This window comes from Drosophila pseudoobscura, chromosome X, assembly GCF_009870125.1.
Source record: "Drosophila pseudoobscura strain MV-25-SWS-2005 chromosome X, UCI_Dpse_MV25, whole genome shotgun sequence".
Lineage (NCBI taxonomy): Eukaryota > Metazoa > Arthropoda > Insecta > Diptera > Drosophilidae > Drosophila > Drosophila pseudoobscura.
Window position 1 is genome coordinate 49,848,980 of NC_046683.1, and position 23,625 is coordinate 49,872,604.

At 41.0% G+C, this 23,625-nt stretch overlaps 3 protein-coding genes across 5 annotated transcripts in view; 1 reads left to right on the top strand and 2 right to left on the bottom strand.

Moving 5' to 3' along the window:
• The window catches only part of bbg (big bang), a 119,353-nt gene extending 110,432 nt beyond the window's left edge, over positions 1–8,921 (bottom strand). For 2 of the 3 annotated variants that reach the window (XM_015187546.2, XM_015187547.2), the window contains exon 1: positions 4,601–4,756. The gene's annotated coding sequence lies outside the window, so the exon portion shown is untranslated. Of the gene's footprint in view, positions 1–4,600; positions 4,757–8,384; positions 8,520–8,639 lie in introns of those variants that run through there. The other variant, XM_033385086.1, reaches the window with a different exon arrangement.
• A 676-nt stretch (positions 8,922–9,597) lies between these two features.
• Positions 9,598–11,992, top strand: Mpcp2 (Mitochondrial phosphate carrier protein 2). Its single transcript, XM_015187551.2, has 4 exons — positions 9,598–9,705; positions 10,023–10,463; positions 10,603–10,943; positions 11,016–11,992. The coding sequence occupies exons 2-4, from the start codon at positions 10,071–10,073 to the stop codon at positions 11,359–11,361; spliced, it is 1,080 nt and encodes a 359-aa protein (XP_015043037.1). The 5' UTR covers positions 9,598–9,705; positions 10,023–10,070; the 3' UTR covers positions 11,362–11,992.
• Positions 11,993–13,511: 1,519 nt separating this feature from the next.
• On the bottom strand, positions 13,512–23,354 carry Gbs-70E (Glycogen binding subunit 70E). Its single transcript, XM_001353660.4, has 6 exons — positions 22,888–23,354; positions 22,347–22,515; positions 19,752–20,114; positions 15,104–15,310; positions 14,724–15,036; positions 13,512–14,659 (listed from the first exon to the last, which is right to left on the bottom strand). The coding sequence occupies exons 2-6, from the start codon at positions 22,436–22,438 to the stop codon at positions 14,483–14,485; spliced, it is 1,152 nt and encodes a 383-aa protein (XP_001353696.2). The 5' UTR covers positions 22,439–22,515; positions 22,888–23,354; the 3' UTR covers positions 13,512–14,482.
• Positions 23,355–23,625: the final 271 nt, after the last annotated feature.

Below are 23,625 nucleotides of genomic sequence, written 5' to 3' on the forward strand. Positions count from 1 at the left end.
TTAATGGATTTTTGATAATGTTTTTTGAATTGGAATTTTTAGCCTCAAAAAACCATGCTCCTTTACTTTCGGTTGCCTATTTTTATCAAGTGTTCTTATTTATAAATATGTATTTATTTTTTTTAACAAGTTCGCTGCTGTAGTCTTTTGTTTTTTCTCTGTGCTGCTCAAGGCCCCTGCTTCATTTTCAACCATGACTCAATATAAATCATATAAAATAGTTGGGGGGGAAAGAAAAAAACTCAAATATCATTGTGGACCACCTTCAACTTCGCTTGACATTTGAAAGTAGCCAGCCGAAGCAATAAATATGCAAAATGAACGAAAACACGTTTGCCAAAATTGATTCTCAATTTTCTTGTTTTCTTGAAATCTTCATTTGCTGCATTCGAAAAATCAACAGTAAATAAAACTAATGGAAACGAAAGAAAATATAAAATATTGATGAAATAAGAAACAAAACTGAAAACTGGTTGGGGCTGTTGACATCGTCGGGAGGCTCCATTTACGGGCCACAAAAAGTCGTTACTCGTATTACCCGCCGTCCAACGCCTTCTGTGGATTCTACAAAACCAGGCAGCCCCCTCCTCCATTTCTCCTCCTCCCTCCCCCCTCCTGCTGGTGGGTGTTTTGTATGTGCCACGCAATTGTGCGGTGAGGTAATTAATAAGCCTGCAACAACAACAGCACTAAGAGAGCCACAGCCAGAGCCAGAGCCCCAGCTGAAATTGAATGTTGGGCTGTGAGCCGGCTCGGCTCGGCTCGGCCCGGGCATACTAAGCAGCCACCATCCGTCCCAGCCCGGCTTGGTTACTGACCATACCCAAGACGAGTTTCTGTTAACTGTTATAGGGTTTCAGTGCTTTTTGGGCCTTTGCGCAAGTGCAGTAGCTCCGAAACCAGTCAATGCAAAAGTCAATGCAAACAAGCCACAAGTTTTTGGGGATAGGGTTTCAACGGAGGTTGATTGTTGTGACTTTTAGTGATGGATCTTTCGACATCGAAATCTTCCATTTCAGCATGTTTCTTCGCCCCCCATTTGTGCCTATAGGGGAGGAGTATAGGCTTGTGCGAAAATCTTTCCAAGTTGGGAAGAGCCGGAACGCACAACTCGGCAAACATTCCATTCTATTTCTATTTCTTTCAATTTGAATTGAAATTTTGCTGGAAATTCAAACACAGGAGTGTGCACATATGAGTAGATCATGGAGTTTGGCGAGGCCAGAGCGGACCAGAGACCAGAGACCAGACCCGATACCAGACCCCATACCTATGCAATATTTCTGAAACGGCAACAGCAACTTCAGGTTGTCTAACAATTTTAACCCAGTTTTGCTTATTTCTTTTTTACGTTTTCCGATTTTTTTTTGCTTTCCACATTCTTGTAGGAGCTGCACAACACCATAAACAAGTTTTTTCTTGGCTTGAGCCAAGAAAAGCCAAAGCAAAACTGGCAAAAACGACCGAAACGGAAAAATAAAACAGAGTGTGGTGCGCAAATTGAAATTGAAGCTAATGAAAAGGCCAAATTGCCAAGTGTAGGAGAAGAGGAAACAAAAATACCCGAGAAACAATCGTGCATACACACCGTGCCCGTATGTGGGCTCGAAAGAAGAGCAAAGGAAACAATTGTAACATTTATCAGGTTACAAATCAGCCCTGTGCAATGGGCTCTTGGCGGAGACTTGAAAGTGGAGGATATGTGCGGTCATGCATTACGGTTGAGCAATACGGGTCAATAGGGATTTACGGTTAGACATGCGCGGCGCCTAAGTAGGTGCGGAAATAGCCAGCCAACGTAATGAGAACGCTGGACGATTAACTTAACCATCGCCCGATGCGAGTACACAATGAGATCCATGGCATGTCATGGTATGGTACGGTGTACGGTGTATGGTGTATGGTGTACGCCGTATGGTGTACAAGTTCTCGTATGTGTGCCATGCCATCGCCTCGTCTGATGTGGATGCTCCATCAATGGCCGGCGAGTGGGTCAGCCAGCAGCGAGGGGCAGGTGAATGAGCTTGCCTCCAGCTTGCAGCCAGCCAGCGACAAATGGGAACAGAACAATAATGTTTGAGGTTTGTCAAGTTGTTTACAGTTATTGGAAGCGGTTTAGTTGCCGGATATTCTCGGGCCACGGCCAACCCGAGAGTGCTCATTTCCCAGAGTGTTATGAATTATAGCTCAATTTGCACAGAATTTTTGAGAAAGCGCCCAAGAAGCAAGCAAAGCAACGCAATATGGAAAGAAAATAAACAAATACAGGAAAATTACACCATAAATATACCAAAAATATACGAAAAATGGTTCCATCCAAAAAAAACCAGCAAAACTGATTCATTCTGATCCTCCATTTGATCCCACACCCCCCGCATAAGCATGTGACATAATACCACACAACAACAAAATACTCAAATTACCCATATTAGCAAGTTTTATGATCTTCAGGCCATTATAATTTTGTGTTTCGTCAATTCCAGGCCAAGATAAATGAAAGCCATTCACAAAACTGGTCAACTAAATAACGCTCCATCATAGTTTTCGGGGAGGAGGGGGGCTTTTGTTAGTGGCTTAGTGTAAGGTATATTTGAAGAGTCCGAGGGTTCAGTGACCCCCCGTCGTTTCAGCTACTTGGGCAGTTTTCCCCTGTCCGCCGTCTGCTGTGTGTGTGTGTGTGTGTGTGTGTGGTGCGTCTTATTGTTCTACAAGTGTAGTCTTCCAGCAGTAGTTTCGATTCAGTTTCTCTCTGTCTCCCCTCCTCTCCTCCGCTGGCCCGGCACCACCCCAACCCGGTGTCATCTCACTCCAAAGTCACACATTTCTCTAAGTCATGATCCAAAGGTACTAACTACTGGAAGGGGCCCCAAAGAGAGTTGAGTTCGTAGAAGAATGGTAAGCATGTGCTGTAGGTATTGTGTAGGTCTCTCTCGTAATTACGTATTATTTTAACTTGATGGTTTCTTTGGGGAATACACGTACTATATATAGCCACTTGGCATCTGGCTAACTGTAGCCAGAGCTCCTGGTCTCGTGGTCTCGTGGTATCGTAGTATCGTGGTCTCGTTTATTTTTATGCCTTTCTGCATCATTTTCACACATAAAAGACGCATAAAAATGTTTTATTATCATTTAAAAGTCAAATTTATGATAGTTTTTTTTTTCTTAACCACTGTGACTGTAGTTTCAGGTGAAATGCTTAACGGTTTTCGGTGGCTTTGGGGCAAATTCTTAGAAAAAGAAACCAAACGGTATCGATAAATATTCTTTGCTTTGCTTTCTGCTTTCTGATTTCTGCTTTCAACTGTATTGTAGGTCTGTCCTAATGGTTTATTAATTAATAAACAATTTCATAGCCCTCTACATGGATGATGATACGTCTAGAGCTGACGGTGCCATTGGGTAGATGTTGATAGATGCTTCTCTAGATGGCCGATGACACAATTATTGATACTAATCATAGCCTTGAAAGAGATGATGTATTTCATACTTTGTTGGCTGTAATAAAGACTTAAAGAGCAGCTCGGGGCCAGATGGATCTTTCGATAAAGGTAATTAATAACGAACGGCGTTAAGAACTGCAAATATTGAAGAGTGCCACAGAAAATTCCACTTGTACTTGCCTTTCATTCAACTAAAGACTTAACAAATACATCATCACATTTCCATTTCCATCTTTATCTTTATCGTTCATCTTCCCATCTTCATGTGGCGGCTTAGGCCTTAGCTAATTGCTCGCAACACTTATTTAATTTGGAAAAATATGCTTTGTTCGGTCCGAAAAATGAAGCAATTACAAAATGCCAAAAACGAGGTGCGACGGGGCGTTCGTTCCACTTGAGAAGTGTTGAGCTTCAATTGGCAGCCGGCTGCACGGGCGTTTTATATTTATTTTAAAACAAATATCAAAAATGTTTAACAAAACGGCAACCTCAACAGCAGCAACCTTGACATTGACAGACTGACTGACAAGTTGCGTCAAAGATGTGCAACGACTTGGAAAGACACCAGCGCCATGGCTATACCCAGCCCCAGCCCCAGACCCAGACCCAGAGAGAGCGGCCGGGAAATGCTGAATGTTGAGCAATCTAATCTCAAATTAAATACGAATATTTGAAACAAAAACTCCAAAACTGCATGCTAAAATATGCAAAACAACCAAAACCGAACCAAAAGACGAGCTCTAAAAATGAATCACTAAACAAGTTTATGTTAGAATATCTTGGCATGAGCTCACAGCCAGAGGCGCTGTCTGAATGCCGTTAATAGACATCACAAACAAGTTAACAAATGGAACTGAAAAAAAATTAACAAAAAAAAAGTAGGCAAAAATTGTATTGCGACTATGTGATACCCGCTATTCAGTTTTAGTTACAGTTACTAAGGAAAACTGCCAAAGATTGTTGAATGATCTATAAATTGTATTATTAAAAGCTGTATTATCAGGTAGCGCCAGCACTACTTGGCTACCCGTCTCGATTTATCCATTGACACCAAAGAATTCATAGCTTAATACCACATTCTGTCTTTTAGGTACGGATACATACAGGGTACAAAGAGTAATCAATGAAAAGATTATTTTATTAACTTGTTGCCTTACCTTATTTAGTAATATGTTTGTGGCTTGAAGTGAATTCTGTTGATTTCTGTTGATTTTTGCGCCACTTTCACGTTCACAGATAAGCTCAGATCCTTTGGATTAGATACCTTTTGAGCTCTTTTTGATGGGTTACTCGTATGTATTATATCATTTCATCTGAGAAGTATATTTTTGAAAATATTTAATTTGAATTGCTTTTAGGAAAGCCTAAAAAGTCACTCCACTCGGGCCACTCCAATATAGATTATTAAATTATGATAGTCGTATTTTTGTTGAATTTCACTCTTTGCTGCGGCCAAAAGCATTTTCCATTTTCAACTCTGTGTTGGCTTTTTCTTCGGCCAAGTCATAAGTCAAGTCAAGACTTTCAATTAAGCGGCTTAAAGACAACAACAAACGAATCATGTCTGTACGTGGGTAATAGAGAAAAGATGCTTATGAGCATGAGCGTACACTTGTACGAGTGCTCGTACTCGTACCCGTACTCGTACCCGTACTCGTATGTAAAAAGTATCTACAAGTATGCAGGCACTACGTCTTTCGCTCGTTGGTAAAAGTGTAAAAATTACGCTGCACACAGATACAGCCAAACGACTTGCGCTTTCACAAAACTAACAAAAAACGAAGAAGATGGTGTGCTTTTCCTGCCTTCTCTTCTTTCTTTCTATCTATCTATCTGTGATTTATGCATTGCGTTTTCGATGAAGATGGAAAGATACATTTTCGGGAAAACATCCACACGCAGCACCGCGATCAGGGCGACGCGACGGACGACTGACTGATTAAGTTCACAATTGGGTTCCGGGTTGAAAAACATAGTGTTTGCCTTTTTTCTTGATGAAATTTAAATAGCGGTTCGATTTAAAATAAATTAAAATACACGCAAAGCTGCACAAATACAATGACAACTGGGACCGTGTGTGCTGACGTGTGCGTGTGTGTGTGTGTATGTTTTTGAAAGTGCAAAAAGCAGCTTGGCTAGAGATACTCGCACTATAATAAAATAGATACAGAAACAATCAAAGTGAAAAACATCGCCCATTTGGAAATGGAAAATTGTCAACGCACATTGAACTTGACAAACAAAAGAAAGAGCAGAAGAGAGCAGCGCCAGAGAGCACCTCAGAGAGAAGGAGGTATGGCGGTGGTAGGGGCACAGGCACAGGGGCACCGCGGCACATGCCTCAATTTACAGTTAAGCACCGCAGACAGACGCAAGATGCAAAACTCCAAAGATACTTTCGGCCAGCGGAATGCGAATCGCGAATGGCGAATTGCACTTGCTGCGGCAACTTTTTCATCCGACCACGAAAAAAAAACCAGCAAAAAGTGAAGGGGCCCCAAAGCAAACGTCGCCAAGTCCCAGGCCTCAGGCCTCAGGTCCCAGGTCCCAGCTCCCAAGTCCCTTTCCCCCGATCCTCATATGATCTGTGTATCTGTGTGTGTGTGTTGTGTGTTGTGTGTTGTGGATGCGGCGGCTAATGGTTGCATACAAAATATATGGACAAGCCAAGGCAAGGCAAGGCCTGTCTAGTCATAGCGGTACTCCGAGTGGGCCTCCACCTCAAAGAGGCTGGCTAATGACTTGGCGCCCAACTGAAGGAAGTTGCCAATTTTTGTTGTTGGTTAACTAGTTGGCGACTGGCGCTGATTGGTTTTTCAGCTGCTTCTCCACTTCTTTTCGGTTGAGAGTTGTGAACGGGAACTGACGGAGGAATTTTTGGAATCCAATGATGCCCGATGCCCGATGCCCGATGCCCATATGCGGTTTTGAATTTCATTTGGAAAGTTGAACAGTTCACCAATGGGAAATGCCATATCTAATATAGTTATTATTATTACGAGCCAAGTATTCTAGATATACTTCTTTACAACTATCGTAATATTTAGTAAATTTCATTGAAGAAGATCAAGAATTGGGATATTCAGAATGTGCATAGGGAACATTGTTATTTGCTTGGTTTCACATGGGTTATGTAGATGAAAATGAGATAATCTTATGAGATCATTTGTAATTTGATATTCATTGATAAATCATCGTAGTTGATCACATCCTATTTAGTAATTCAATAGGGATTTCTTATTCCATTTTGCGTTGACAGTTTGTGATTGTGATGATACCCATGTATATGGCACACTGTAGGAATCTTTGGTGGACGAATGATATATTATGATACAGTCTTGTTTTCTTTTTAACGTTTTGATGATGTAAGGTTATAGGAATGTTCCCTGAAGTGTTCAAATCTACTTTTTATATTCCGTTTTCTCTTTTTCCGATCGATCGAAATTGAGTCGAGGACTCAAACTTTCTTTTATGATACCAAAGATACATACATACTACAAGAATATACCATTTTTGTCGCTGAATTTTCCGCATCAACTTCCCCTACCCAACCCAGCTATTCGAACAAAACAATCCGTTAAGCACAATCCGATGCCGCTTCTTAAGCTTTCCAAGCAATTCCTCAATCAATTTAATACACCACTTTGATTCAATATTTCTCTTAGTAGATCCAATTCCAGTTAGCAGACCGTTACACAGATAAAAAAAAATACACACAAACAAGCACTTTGCATGGAAGCACTCATTTCTTACATTTAGCTTTAATTACTCAATTATTTGCTTGATTTTGTTGCTGTTCACTTCTTAAGTTGAAAATTAGCCGCGAAGTGCGCAGGTCCAGCTCGTTGGCCAACTATTGGGGCCAAGCGAAGAGAGACAGAGCGCGCGTGTGCGAACGCGCAACGAACCAAACTCGCTTTTCTGTAGCTTTTGCAGATCACGACGCGCGCGCATACGTCTTGCTTGGGGCAAGGCTGGTTTTTCTTTGCCACAACAAATCAAACTGTTCTGCTCGCTGCCAGATGACAAATCCCATGGTATCCCATCTATGAGGTATGGTCTTCGCGCTCCTCTGTGGCCGGCTTGCATGCCATGTTTTCGGCTTTTAGTGTTTACCCAAGTAGCCGTAATATCTGGTTATCAAAGAACCAAAGGCATTTGGTCAGCTTATACAGTAGCTAAAGTCAAACTCCTTACGCTCCGACTTTGCAAATAACCATTGTTGATCAATTTTGGCTGTCTCTGAGCTTTACCCTACCTTCTATATTTATACCATGGCGAAGCGGACAACAGCAGCAACACAAAACAAAAACGAGGGGGAACGTTGTGAGTTGCTGAGGAGACCGCAACTCTACATTTATACCCGATATTTAGTCAGTATGGCTCTCCGCCGGCAGACGACGCGAATATTAAACGACGTGACAAAGAGTGCGTTAGAGAGAGACAGAAAATCAGTCTGGGGTGGGGCGAAATTTTGAGATATACGTTTTATAGTGAGATCTAACAGGAGTGTGGATACCAAATTTGGTTGCTCTAGCCTTAATAGTTTCTGAGATTTGTGCAAGTATACTTTATGCGGTCAGAATCGTTTCTGGACGTTACACACATCCATTTTCACTACAAATCTAATACACCCCAATACTCATTTTGTGTATCGGGTATAACAAACGCAACAAAGCAAGGCGAAAGCACTTTGACAAAAGCACACCCAGGCTTAGAGCTTTGACTCGATCAGGTGAATAAACAGCATAGAGAGAATGGAAGAAAACAACTTAAGAGAGAGAGAAAATTTTGCAAGCAATTGACAAGTTACATATCGGCCATTCATATCTTTTTGTATTGGATTTTAGCTATATGGTATTTCAAATTTGCCTATAAAGCCGCTAAAGCTATTTTCATTTTAAAAATTCTGTTTTAAATTTCCATTTGTACACCTCTTACCTTTCTATTAAAATATTGCGCGCAAGTGCGGCATCGTTTTGTGTTGTGTAGAATTAATGTAACAACCAACAGATGGCGCCGACGCAGCATGTAGGCGTAGAATTCGTGTAGGGACGCGTAGAAATCATACATTTTCTAAGAAATACAAAAAGAATCCCGGATTTAGTGTGAAATCATAAGATTCTGGGAGGTCTAGGAGCTCATGAAGGTGGGCGGACAGACTCGGCTATTGATGCTGATCAAGAATAAAAATACCTTGTGTTGTCGGAGACGCTTCCTTCTGGTCCTCTAACAAACGGTAAAAAATCACATTTGCTCGTCAGGTCAGCTTTTTCCCTTACTTTGTGACGAAAAGGAGCACATCAAATGAGCCAATCTTGTAGCACACTGATTAGATTGACTAATAAAATTATATTTTCAGTGCTGACGCTTTTAGCTAGCTTTTCGTGCCAAGCCGCATTTCAAAATTGAGCAATATAATCCGGTCACGAGAAAAAATGAAGATTAACCCATTGCGGACCACTGGAATCGACTTAAGCCGTTCACTTCTTTAAACTTTTGTTTTTGAATGGTGCGTCAAGTGGGTTAAGTTGAACTTATTCAGTTCGTTCCCATAAGCAGTTGTTTTTTCGCTCTCTCTTAATCGGAGAAAGCTGTCTTTTAACCTGTTCACAACAATTTGCCCCATTCCATGTACAAAAGCTGCGCCAACATTAAATTTGTATGGGCCAGACTCATGTACCGAGAAAACGCGTAGAATTGAGAATTAACTTTTTCGCTAAACCCTTTTTAAGGCAAACCTTTTAGCGCAGTTCAGGTGAAAAATAAATGGTGGGTTTTTTAAGTTCAGAGGAAGATGGCATGAATCTACAAGAAGAATTTCCAATCAGTAATATTTGCCGCCATTTAATTCAAGTCGTTGTTTAAATAGAGGGGGGTTAAGTGGGCTAAGTTCGGTTTTTCATACGGTTCATACGAGAGACTATATTGTTGTTGAGGAACTAATATTGAGGTAAAAACAAGCAAACTCAAGTATTTAGAATAAGCCAATTAAGTAGAAAATTGATTCATTAATAGGATACAATTATGTGGACCGGGCTGGGGTTCTATTTAGCTAGTAATTTTCCATGGAATATCAAAATCGAGGAATATGCGTAATAGAACTTGAATTCGTCAGTATATTTACTGTATATTTTTAAAATGAGACGGTATATTTTGGTATATTTCTGAAGGGCGGGCGGCATATGTTAACGATAAATCCGCGGTCCCACTGTTCTCCAGCTAAAATCCACGGGCCGGCCGACAAGGTTGCTGACGAATTGTAAGTGCGAAAAATCAAGGGAAAAATTGCATAAGCATCTTTAATCAAACTCAAATCTGTAAAAAAAATATTGGGCAGATCAAAATTTTTTGTAGACCCTCTCCTTTGGCCCAGATTTTTCTGTCGTAAGTGAAATTTACGTTTGCCGTTCGGACCGCGCCGCTGAAAATTCTTGGCACGACGTTATGTAACCTAGAAAAGTGTTGGCCACGGCGCACAGAAAAGGGGCTAAAGACAGTGCAGAGCAGCTGATTGAATTAGATAAGCACATGTCTTTGAACACTAATTGAGAGCGGAATTTCTTCCTCTTCCTGCAGCTCACCTCTCACCGCAGCTGCAATCCAACAAAAACAAGAGCTACTACCATGTTCTCGACCTTCTATGAAACTGCCAAGAACTCTCCGTTCCGCAGCCCCTTGGGCCAAGTCCAGTGCGAGGGTGCTCCCGCTGTGACCTCCTCCCACGAACTGGACCTCGAGCCGGTGCATGCCCGTCAGATAAGTGCAGCTGCCGCGACCGTTGATTCGTGCGAGTTCGGTAGCAACAAATACTTTGCCCTGTGCGGAATCGGTGGAATTCTCAGCTGCGGAACCACACACACCTTTGTGGTGCCCCTGGATTTGGTCAAGTGCCGCCTGCAGGTTGATCAGGCGAAATACAAGAATCTGTTCCATGGCTTCAAGGTCACCGTTGCCGAGGAGGGCGCCCGCGGTCTGGCCAAGGGCTGGTTCCCCACTCTGCTGGGCTACTCTGCTCAGGTAAGTCTGCCGGTTACGCAACCCTCTAATCACGGAAACGTGACCAAGACAAAAGCAGCCACGCAACAGCAGCTGATAACCCAATACTCAATGGAGGTTAATTACCTTTCTGGCTATGTCTTCTGTCTGGTGTCTGTAGGGTCTCTGCAAGTTCGGCCTGTACGAGTTGTTCAAGGTAAAGTATGCCAATCTGCTTGGCGAGGAGAATTCCTATCTGTACCGCACCTCGCTGTATCTGGCCGCCTCTGCATCAGCGGAGTTCTTCGCCGATATTGCCCTGGCTCCGTTCGAGGCTGCCAAGGTTAAGATCCAGACTGTGCCCGGATTTGCCAACACCTTCCGCGAGGCGGTGCCCAAGATGCTTAAGGACGAGGGTATTAATGCCTTCTACAAGGGTCTGGTGCCATTGTGGATGCGTCAAATCCCATACACCATGATGAAGTTCGCTTGCTTTGAGCGCACCGTTGAGCTGCTTTACAAGTGAGTCTGAAACTAGAAAGTGTTGGAGAATCCCTCCCAATCAATGTTTTATCCTGCTCCTTTTCCTGCCAGGTATGTGGTTCCCAAGCCCCGCGTTGAGTGCTCAAAGGGTGAGCAGCTGGTCGTCACCTTTGCCGCTGGCTACATTGCTGGTGTGTTCTGCGCCATCGTATCGCATCCCGCTGATGTGGTCGTGTCCAAGCTGAACCAGAGCAAGGGTGCCAGCGCTGTGAGCGTGGCCAAGTCCCTCGGCTTCAGTGGCATGTGGAACGGCCTGACTCCACGTATCATTATGATCGGTACCCTGACCGCTCTGCAATGGTTCATCTATGATGGTGTCAAGGTTGCTCTGGGCATTCCCCGCCCACCACCCCCAGAGATGCCCGCTAGCCTGAAGGCCAAGCTGGAGAAGCGCTAAGTGGAAACGACGGGCAGAACTCAATGATCCACTTGTAGTTTAAGGCCAGAGTTGATGCGTTGGCGCGGATTCGGGCTAAACCAGGAGCAATAGCAGCAGCAGCAACAGCAGCATACATTTACTTTCTTTCGATTATGAAACGAGGTTATTCGTTTTAAGATTATATATTTAATTTCTATAGATTTTTAATTTCTAATTTCAATGTTGTGTGTGAGCGATGGACACATGGACATTCCAGTAACACTTCATGCATTTCTCTATCAGCCATTTATCTACACTACACTACAAAACGCAACTTAAGCTGTCAGCAAATCTTACATTCTATAGGCGAATCTATCTTATGTAACTTATACTACCCGCAAGCTAAAAGTATTCCAACTATAATTTTACACATATATATATATATCTAAAAATAATGTGTGTGCCTAGCTGGCTCACGCTGGCTAGAATGTTTCTGTGTTGTCTTGACTCCTGAGCTTCTTCCCATAGCCCGGCCGCCCACTTGTACACCTTTCCCGTCTCCTGGTCCTGCCCCTGTCACACATGCGAATATGATATTACGCTGTTTCAATTGTTTGATCCGATCCCCAAGAAAGCACTCTGAATAAATTAATTTATAAAATACATCAAACCATGCATTTCCAATCTCTATCAATGGCTATCTTTCTATCTAAAACTGGTTGTAACATCAGTTATTGTTTCGAGATAACCTTATGACCAACTAAGTAGCTGTTATTCCCTGACATTGAAATGGAATTTTTTATGGGACCTTTTATTGGATGGGAAGAGTATTCTCGAGCGTGTTAGGTATGTATTGTAGAATGTATTAGGGATAATTTTACGAATATTAACGAATATCTTGCTTTCAGTATTCACAGGACAATCTTCTGGAAGCAAAATACATGGGATATAGGATTTTAAGCTAATGTTTAACTGAGAAATCTCATTCTCTCTCTCTCTCTGTCTCTCTCTCCCTCACACATCCACACTGTAACCCGTTCAGTGTACGCCATTTGGCGGAAGAGAGCGAGAGAAAATAGCTGGTGTTGCTGTGAGAATAGAAAAAAAAGAGACGGAAGTAAATACAAAATATAAAGAAAAATGGAAATCGAATATATGTATATAAAAATATACCAAACGGCTCGACCGATTTTTATGAAATTTTTGTTGGCAACAAATCAAATTGCGTCTTTTGCGAACAGCGATACCAAACAATATATAAAATATATTGTATAAATTACATAAATAAGCTCACATATATACTGACTGAGTACCGGGTATGAAACTAAGGCCACGGCCTTTGCCGCTGCTCACAACGTCCCCCTCGTTAATTTCTGTGACTCCGTAATTTATACGATTGAAACAAATCGATTCCACATCTGGAAAGATTCGACTGAACCTCTTAACTCGGTTTCTAAATCGATTTCAAGTTGTGACAAGATCGGCCAAATTGCGGCCTAAGGTTTTCGAATCGGTACGGTATGAGCCACTGCTGACTGGTTTTCCAAATTGGCTCTAGTATACCGATTCATTGGTCAACCAAGGCGACGCAAATTAATTCAGAATCGGCTCCAACTGCCAAGGATTTGGTTTTCGAATCGAGACCGAAGCTCCACTTTTAAGTGACCCAGTAGAACGGTCTTTCTGTATGAGATGGTGGTAATGAACCATAGTTCGAGCCAAATTGATCTTATTCCTAAGCTGTTTTGCTGGACTTTATGGTGTCCAGAGTATATTACCTAAAGAAGTCCAGCATGGCGAAGAACGAATCAAAGTGCGCCTAGCACGGATACGAAGAGGACGCCGCTTCGGTCGATACCGTTAAAATAACAAGAAAACATGTTTTCGATATGGTTTTTTATTTTGTTAATTTTGTATTTTGTTTATGAGCAATGAGCATAATTATATAATATAATGGCTCGTTGTGTCATACTCTTTTTAAAAACTAAATAATCATAGGGTTCTCTCTCGCACTGTATATATATATATGTATATGTATGCACACATATGTATACACATATAGTTGATTCATTCACATTATCAGTTTGGCGCCTTACTAACTAAATAACCTCTAAGGACTACGAACTAGGCATCTTTACAAGTTGTAACTAAGCTCAGACGCATATAAATGTATTTAACAGGCAATTTTCTGGTATATGTATGTATATTGTTTGCTTTGTTGCTGTATGTACAATTCACTTAAATCTAGTTAGGTTTATTGTATTGTGTAGTATATAGTCGGCGAATGGGATCTCACAAAACAATTATGACACAGAATTTCGCTGTCTGTTATGTGGTGATGCAAATATGTTGCTGCTATTATGTTATAATATAGTATATTGCAGGACGTGTTTTCTTCTCCGTAACAAGCCATTTCAGTCTTAGCGTTTCAAGTAACCAAAAGGAAAAATTAAATGATTTCAAATGAAAAGAACAAAAAATTAAGAAATTATACATCGAATAAACTTATGAACTAAAATGTTTTATTTTTGTGGTTTTTTCTGCATTATATTTAATGCGCCTATTTTTGTTTTTGTTTTTTTTTTTTTTGCTATTTTTTCTTTATTTATTTTGCAGTTGAAGAAAATTTCGAAACAATGGTTCGCTAGGATACGTCACGCCATGAGCTTCACTTCCTTTCATTATTATAGTTTATTTTTCGTTTGGTTTCTTTAAATCTAATATCAGTTATATCGATGTAGACAATCACACAGGCAAATAGGTAGACATGTACACAAATCAAGTTTTTTTTTAGAAAATTCTTTCCAATAAACATACAAACAATTAAAAAAAAAATAAAAAAATAGTATGTCTAAAAGATATGATCTTGAAATTCCATGGGACAAACATACAAAATTCGGGGGTTGGCTTAGTTAAAGTAGTTATGGGCCCTCGTCTCGTCTCTCATCTAGTGTAGAGAAAATCTCTAGTCAATGGCACTTTAATTTGGGATTTGTACCAAGATATGATTAAGTCAAAAGTTTCGTTAGTGTTCAAATCTCTTAGACTCTCTCTCTGTCCCTAATTCTTTCCTGTTGTTTTCCTGTCACTTTCTGTTCATGTGGCCTAAATGAGAAACTTTTCTTGTGGAAAAGGAATATCCACTTCCTCTCCCAAGACTTCACCAATATGGTGTAAGCGGCTCTTGATTCCAGCCGTTTTGGTCCTGCACCTTGGCCAGGGCATCGGTCAGGGTGGACCTCATTTGCTGACTGGAGTTGCGATTCTGACCCTTATCATAGGGAGAGAGGGCATTGTAGTAGAAAGGTGAACGCTTGCTGATCGTGTAGTTTGCACCCTAGAAAAGAGGATTGGAACGAAATTATAGACACTTGATGGGACTATTTGAATGATCAACTCACATCATTATTGTCCCAGTATTCTGTATCGTTGGTGCGATAACAGATGCAGAACTCCAAGCGCTTGGAGGATGGCGGCAGCGTGATCTTGAACGAGAATGTATCGAATACGACGTGGGCACAGGTGGACGGTCCATAAGCCCTGGCAAAAGTACAGAATATATCCTGCTGACTCTTCCAATCGTCCCAGGTGACACGCACAATGATCTCCTTCTGGAAGTCAACGTTCTTCACCTTGATGGTGCCCACCACTATAGACTCCTCATCCTTGACAATCACATTCTCTAGGGACACAAAATCCCGCTCTATCTTTTGTCTGTCATAAGGATAAAAACGCAATAAGAATATAAAGATACTCGTTACATGGGATATGCAGAACTTACCTAAACGACAGATAATCCGAGGCTGGCTGCTTGAAGTCCACCGTCCATTGATCTGGCGGATGTGGACTGACCAGACCCTGTGTTATCTGCTCCAAGAACTTCATGCTCCAATAGGGCGGCACGTTCGAGGGTTCGGACATTACGCGAACCTCGGTTAGCGATAGACCCTCATCATCGGCAAAGATCACATGCTTTTTGGGGCCACGACTGCAAAAAAAAAACACAAAAGAAATCCCGAATGAATAAGAAATAAGTACATCTGTATGTATAATATATTATAATTATATATATTATTAAATATAGAATTGACCCTGGCCTTATCAGGTTAGCTTGACCCCCCATTGGGAATTTATTCATTAAATTTGATGGTCAATGACTTTTCTTCTTTCAGGAGATTTCTATTTCAATGCCCAACAGTTTGATGGCTTTGTTTGTCTGTTAGTTTAGCAAACTGCGTCGTTTCGAAATGCATTTCTTTCGCATAATTTTTGGATTTCTGTGGATCAGAAGCGGCCCTCTAACTTTGCGAATTATTTGCATTTCCAAGCCCAACAATCACCAGAAAATCGACATAAGTCCGTATATTTTCTGTAGAATTTCCTTTTCCTCGCAAAGATTTCATTCCTTTAGGAAAATGTTATTCCCAAAATTTGCCTGCGTCATAAAACGAGTAATGTGTATTGAATATTTTGTTGTGTCTATTTTTAGTAGCCACGTACGATTTTGCCAAAGATTTTCTTGAAGCTATATGCTAAACACGCCTACTTTTTTCCTTTCTTTCGATTCTTCCCACGAGTCTCTGGCTTCAATGTAAATAAAAACACACCCCACTCGGATGCCAATACATATATCCTCGTGATTTGACAAAAAGGGAACGATGGTATAATAAAGAAAATATCAACTTATAAAAAAATTAAAAAGCAGGAAAACGCTGTCTGAGAAAGAGGCAAGTTTTTAAACCCATGAACTAGCTGTATACTCTATACATATACATATATTCTCCAATAAATATGTGTACAGATGTAGTTATGTCAGTGTTGCACAAGAATGTACATATCTTAAATGTGAAACAGTTTCCTTGACTTTTATAAGTACTTCAAATCACTTTCTTAGATCCTTTCATAATTATTATTATCACACGATGTGTATTTCTTTGTGTAGTTTGTGTTATTATTTGTGGTTTACTTTTAACTTCTTCCGTGGTCTTTATCATTATCTCTTTTTTGTAAGCTTCCCATCGAAATCGCTAAGAAATAGGCTTTATTTAGAAAATCGACCCTATAAGCCGATAAGATAACTTTGGCTTATCAAAGTCGTTAGGGGCTCGATTTTTATGAAGTTAGTCGAAATAGACTGAAAAGTTTCCGTCAGCCAAAAGCAATCTACCAACGATGCTAGCCCCACCCCCCGCACAGAAAATTTATTTGGCCAGCAGAGAGGGGAAACGCATCGAGTGCTAAATATATATCCGAAATACAAATAGCCAGCAATTGTTGGCGTTGGCTATTGCCAGGCCAGGCCAGACCAGACCAGGCCCGGCCAGGCCAGGTTGGTTTTCTGTTTATTGGACGCCGCCAATATCAAACAGCCGGCTCTGGCATTTCTGTAGAGATCGTACCACCCGGCCACGATCAGGCGGCTCGACTATCGATGTGGACGACTGCGATCACGCATCGAGGGAATGATCAGCAGCAGTGCGCCGGCTGCCGCCTGCCGCCTGTCGCCTGCCGCTGCCGCCTGCCTCTGCCGCTGCCGCTGCTGTGGCTGCATTTTCTTTAACAGGTTTCCGTTCGGGTCGAAGCGATTGCTTATCTTGTGTGGGCTCAACGCTCAACACCCATCAGAGCCAGCAGCAGACCAGAAATCAGAGACCCAGACAGGTCTCGTTTTTTGGTTTCTTTCTCTTGGCTGGCCGCTTTCCTGCTTTCAGTTTTGTGAGCGTGTCAACTAGTATACCCGTATTCGTACAAGAGATCACCCCGAAAAATCATTTACATTCCAAGCCAATACATTTTCCATTTAGGTTCCATTTTTTCCAAGGGGAACGAGTTTCTCCGTCAACTGCATTTGCCCACAAAATCGAACGAAACGAAACGAATCCACCAAAATAACCACACAATTCCGTATGCATTACAGATGACATGTATTTTTGAGAGTCCGGTTTTAACAAGTCCATAAATATTAAAACTCTTCAATATGCAAGGCGCATTAATGTTTTTCTTTTTCTTTTTTTTTTTTTTTGAGGGGCTGGGGAAACGAGTTTTCGTTTCATGTAAAAGGGATTTTTAATGTAGCTCAAAATATTTTCTTAACTTCCTCAAGTTTCGATTTACAGACCTTGATCAAGGCCCTTGCTTCAAGTCAAAAACTGCTCAGAAATTATGCCAACCAAAAGTCTTCTTTTGGATAGGGAAATTCTGAAGGTTACTCTGACTGACCTTAAGAAGCTGTCCCGTCCCTGACCTTTTCTTATTTAATATTTATAATTACAAGGTGCTTCCTTTTTTTCATATTCCAAAGTTTTCCATTTCTTTATAGTTTGTTTTTTGGTCTCCTTGCTTTCAGATTCGTTGGTCCATTTTCTCAACGAAAGCTCAAAGTCCAACAGTAAAAGACTGGAAATAGTTTCTCTGTGTATATCTTTTAAGTGGGCATCGTTTTGGATGATCTTCCCGCATCATTACTTTCTATCTCGCAAGCAAATTGATGCGGAATAAAATATGTAGGTGTTGAATTCATTTCAATGTAGAAATGCACAAGTTTTTCCCAAGTTTTTACAGCAGACAATTGCCACACGATCCGATCTGATCGTTGCACGTGATCTTAGCATGAACGCCAGACAGCTCCGTTCCCCCCCTCTGCCTCTCACAATCTCTATATATAACCTTAAATATGCGTATGTTTGTACGGCTGGGTGGGGTGGGGACTGCGACTGTAATGTCGAAATATATTCAGTTTGGTTACACCCGAAAAAAATGTATGTATGTTCATTTATGATGCCTTTAGTTTGAAAGCGATCACGCTTCTAGGCTAATAATTCTTCGGCCTTGACGTGACCTGGCATCGTTGTTTGATGGGTGATGGCTGATCTTGATAATTTTCGTTTTTGGGGGGTAATTAAGAAAGCTTTTTTCATAGTCTGTCAAGTTTGATTGAAAGGAGGCGGGGAGGGCGGATTCCTATGAGTGTGCCAGCTCTATGCGGGATGTTTCCGATTCTAAAAGATGGCTTCGTCGGAAAATATCCAAAATGGATAATACGCTTTCCAGCCTATTGTTTCTCCCAGTGCATACGCTACGTTCGACCGAAACCCCTGACATCTGCCACAGCAACAACTGCAGGCGCGGCACGCGTCTGGGCTGCACTGATAGTACTACGCAATGCCACATCGCGAAATATCTTAGCTAGTCTCCCTTTTCTCTATATATGTATGTACGTACGGACTTGTATATATTTTTAGGCATTTTTTCAGAATGTCAAGTGCATAGAAGGACCACGTTTTCTAGGGCTACTGGAACTTAAAAGATATTTCATTAATCCCAGACTTTCACTGTCCGATATATCTGCATATGAATCAATAATGTATTCCGTATACACATAATTTTGATATACTATAGAAAGAGAAAATGAAAATAATGGCGCCTTGCTGTTTGGCTGTATACTAAGTGCCAGTCTATTCCGCTTTCAGTCTTAATTTGTTGTGGTTTTTTTATCTCAGAGATACTAGATAGAGAGACTCAACCTAACACTCGTTGCAGTGGCGTGTTTTCATGTCAGGGTTTTTGGTTGGTTTTCTTTTTTTTTGGCAGATTTCTGCAATCATTTAGATAATTTATCTTTAATTTTGTTTTCGTTTCTTCTGTAAAATTGCATGCTTTAAAATTAGATTAAATTGTTGAATATACAGAAATATTCCCACTAGTATATTTGATGATCTTTTGGCTGTATACATAGTATACTCTTAGTATGGCAGTCTGGCGGCTGTATGCAATTTCCTTTTCTGCCATTTACCATTTGACATGTGCTCGACTATGACGTCTGTGGGAAATTTGTGTGACTGCCAAAAGATATGTATGTACGGGTTTTCTTGTTTGGTTTTTTGTGAACTATCGTTAATGACTTTTAAAAGAAAAATAAATCTTTATAAATGGCATAAAAGGAAATGATTGGCATTCGGATGGGTCATTGGGTCTGCTTATGAGATCAGCCAAGTTCGATTCTTCTTTGGGTTAATTTTATATGGTTTCCTTTTGATTTCTTCCCTGCTGTGACTGCATCAATTACCATATTTGTACATCTGAGATTTTCTTTTATCAACTCTTTTGCTTTTTATAAACTGCTCACTCAACCACGAAGACCCTGCCAACCGTCTTTAGGTGGTAGTGTTTCCCCGGTCTATCCTCTGACCGACCCGATCCAGCCCTTTTAGTCCGGATCCAGCCAAGTGTCTACCACCTCAAACTAGTTCATTTAGCGGTTAAGTAAGTAAGTTTAGTGAGTGCGGCGCCATTGTCTTATGGCGCCTGACGTCAAAGTGATTGAACCCCCAAGGCATTGACAGCACTCTCATTCGGTTTGCGGTGCTGTCTCGGGTTACCTCAATGATGTAATCTTATCATGCCCTGCCATATCCCATCCCCTCACTCACCTCTGTTCGCAGTGGGCTACTCCGTGGGCTGCAGTACTATTGGTGCAACTGCAGCTGTCCGTGACATCGCTGTTGGCTGGTACCGGTTCATCTATGGGGCTGGGACTTTGTGGGGTTTTGTGCAGACAGGACTTGCGACTGAGGCATGACTTTGGTTGGTTCATGAGGTGTGGGGCCGAGGCCATGCGCTCCAGATAACTGCGACCCGATCGACTGCCCACTCCCAGGGGCGTGGCACCTGCCTTCAGTTGACCCGGCTGGCACTGCATGGCCGCCGAGGCGTTGTTGACCATGGCTTTGGAGGCCAGAGTTATCACTTGGGGACGGCAGTAGCGCGATGCTCTATTGGGTTCGTCATTGAAGCTGCAAGACACAGAGGAGATGGTTCGATCAGTACGGTACGGAACGTGATGGTTCGGATGGGGTGGGGTGGGGACTCCTATTCGGCGATCTACGCATTCGCCTGCCTGCACTTTTATCAGCCTTGATAAGCGGGGATCCGTCCGATGCGATCCGCTTTTATTATGCTCGCGCTTTAAATTTGTGCGGCGATAATATTTGCCTTCCATTGTTCTGAGGTCTATGTATACCACTTAAACCTACACTTCTCTTCTACTGATACTAAATATAGTATGTACATACATCTGTATGTACGGTATATTGTCTATAAAGAAACATCGGTGATAAGCCCTACAGTTGCGCACGACCTCCGCACTTGTTTCAGGAATGCGGTGACGATGGACGAGTTTTCTGGAGGGTGTCCATTGGATAGAGAACACTTGATCGCGGTGAATCATTGTGAATCATTCCCGAAACTGTATTGACGAAAGGAAATAACCTTTAAATATTCCATTTCTCTCATTAACTATGGTATGTGCTGAGTCATTTCAAATAGTTCCATTTTTCGGCCAGACGATAATAGAGTCAATGCTTGATAAGGTTCGATCGCAGCCTAGACATACTCGTACATATGTTGGTTTCATGTTTATCACTCGGCGTGGGCCTGCTTTCAAGAACAACATTTCCCGCTGATAAGTGATTAGGCAGTCTGATCCGTATCAAAATCACCATATTTGATGCTCTTGTGCCAACTGAAATATTTCATGTGATTTATTGCAAATAAACATATATAAGTACTTGAGCTATACTTTACAAATGTGTATATAAATCAGGTTCGGTAGCTCTAGAATCACGCTATGAAATTTCAAGTGAGTCGAAGTGGAGACAGCCGAGTTACTTGAGATAGTTGGCTCTTGGACTGGCCCCATTCACGTGCTTTGATAAGTAGCTTCGATCGTACAGGGGCTGCCCTCATACGAGTATAAGCGGATCAGTGGCTATAGTTATTGTATCTTGCTAAACAAAAGATATACTCCAACATATATGTATTTTTTGGATTATTTTTAGCCTGAATATTTTAATATCATCCAATAAATTATATGGAATGATGTTTTTGTGCGTTTTATCATTCCCGAAAATAAAATCCACACTATAAATATCACCAGCAGCGACAGATGCAGCTCGTGCACCAAATGAGGCGCCACAAATATGGTTAGGACCCAATTGAATCAATTGGTCCGAAAAAGAGCAGAACATGTACCTCCCTTTCTGCGATTTGTCATATTTTTCTTTTGGTACTTGTGTCCCTGAGACAAAAATTTTCGTCAATACGAGTATGCCACGCGCAAATTTGTCGTCAAGCGGGCAATCGTCGGCGTCATCTACCCGACTCGTGGACAACCCTCCAAATCTCAGAGCTACACTAACAAAACACATAGTAGCCTCTCCTCTTCGAAATGTTTGTTTTGGTTCGCGATGATAGTCCATTCGCCTTGCCTTGCCTTTCCTTGCCTTGATCTTGACTGCTTCCATTCTTCGCCAATCTGTTGTCAACCCAAACGTATTTGTATGGACCTGAGTCCCGAGAATATTAATAGTGACTGCATTCATTGTGTTCTTTAAATACGGTAAGTGCTCTGTGTGTGTTTGGTCACAATATTTTTCTGTCTTTGATCACCTGGAAGAGCGGACAGTGAAACAGCTGTACAGGTGATCTAATTTCTCTATGAATCGATAGAGTTCTGCATTTTTTGAACAACTGAGAAGTACTGAACTGAATACATTTTGTATCTATCTAAACTAGTTTTTAACGTAATGCTTTTGTTGTGTCCCTCAACAAGATTATAGATTAGAGAACTGAACATTGATCATACATTTTCAAACTAATAATACTAAAAACAAGGGTAAACTGAACTTAAAATCATGTTTAATCCGATTGAGATTATCGACAGTTCTTATATTTTTTTTTGGCACGTACACAGCTGTGGTAATTCTTTTGAAATATTAATCAGAAAAGAACTGGATACTTATCGAATGATAAGAACATTGAAAAGAAAGTTTAAGACGTGACACAAAACTTTAAACGTGGAAATTATGAAACTGTGCTCGTTTCTTATTTCTTCTGTGGTAATTTGATGTTCATTGAATTTATTTTGATTGACGACCGAAACTCGCGCGTTCACTTAAATCAATTTAGTATAAAATTAGGCAAATTGATGGAAATATTTATTCATGATTCTTTTTGGGTTAACTTACTTCAATGCCGGCCGCTGATGTCCGCTCATGTAGTCCGCCAGAAAACTGACGGGTGGACTGTGACTGAATATGGGCGGACTGTGCGAAATCATTTTATATAGATCTGTGATCTGCTGTTTCCTATTGATTATATTGATCTCGAAACAAGGAACTTTTTGTGTGGAAGCCCCTGAGAAAGAAATATAGAAAATAAATGATTTATAATTATTGCAATTGAAGCGCAACAAAACAATAACAAAAACTGAAATTCAAATCTCAAATTAAATTTTAATTGCAAATATGTATGCATGCATGTGTATAGTGTTTGCTGATGGTAATCTCAGGTGGGATCTAAACTGTGATTTTTCGATGCATTTTGCTGCACAGCGTCTTGATAAGTACTTGTACATTTTTTAAGCGGATGATCAAAAGTGTTGTTTATGTTTTACACATATATGTACATATATATTTTATGACACTCGTCCGATGAGTTCCAAACATAATTTTTTTTTATTTTGTTTTGGTTTGGTTTTGGGGTGGAATGCTGGTGGATGAAACTAACCGTTATTTGCTGCGTAAGTCGCGCTCTTTCTTGTCTTCCGTCTCCTTTGGTTTCTTCTTTTGCCTGCTGCTAAGGAACTTTTCTTCACTCTCTTTTCTTATGATATTTGAATTAACTTTTTCATATGTGCATCACGCGCGCTCTTCACGGATGACGGCGGCGTCAGACAATGAAATTTTATTTTGTCGAATTTGTAACCGAATTTATTGAAATATTCGTGAGATTTCTGTATGTCGGGCACTTTGTCGACGGACACACGCACAAACGGGTACTTTCCGGCCTTTTCTGATTAATTAGCCGGCGCTTTCTCGGCAGGGACTAGCCGTTCTGTTAGTTACTAATGTATTTTTAGTTTAGACGGAAAACGAACATGAACAAAAAAAATAGCCACAAACGCTTCGCCTTCGGGCCCGCTCCGTTCCGTTTGAAGCTGCGAAAAGGAATGAATATTTTGTTGGTGCCAGACTTGCCGTCAAGACTTGTGCGCCCACAGCACAGTGGGTTAAATGGCCAGTCTAGCACGCAAAAACATGTAGAAAACATTACATCATTCTTTAGGTTAAAAATAATTTCTCTTGATGCGAATTGTTTATTTCAATTTGTACTGTTAAGAACTTATGTCAGACTTAACATTTTCAGCAGTTCCTGAAATTAAATATATGTATATAAAAATATATTTTTCTTTTTGGAGCAGGACGAGATTGTGCATTCACAAAGGTTTTTTTCATTTATAGCATT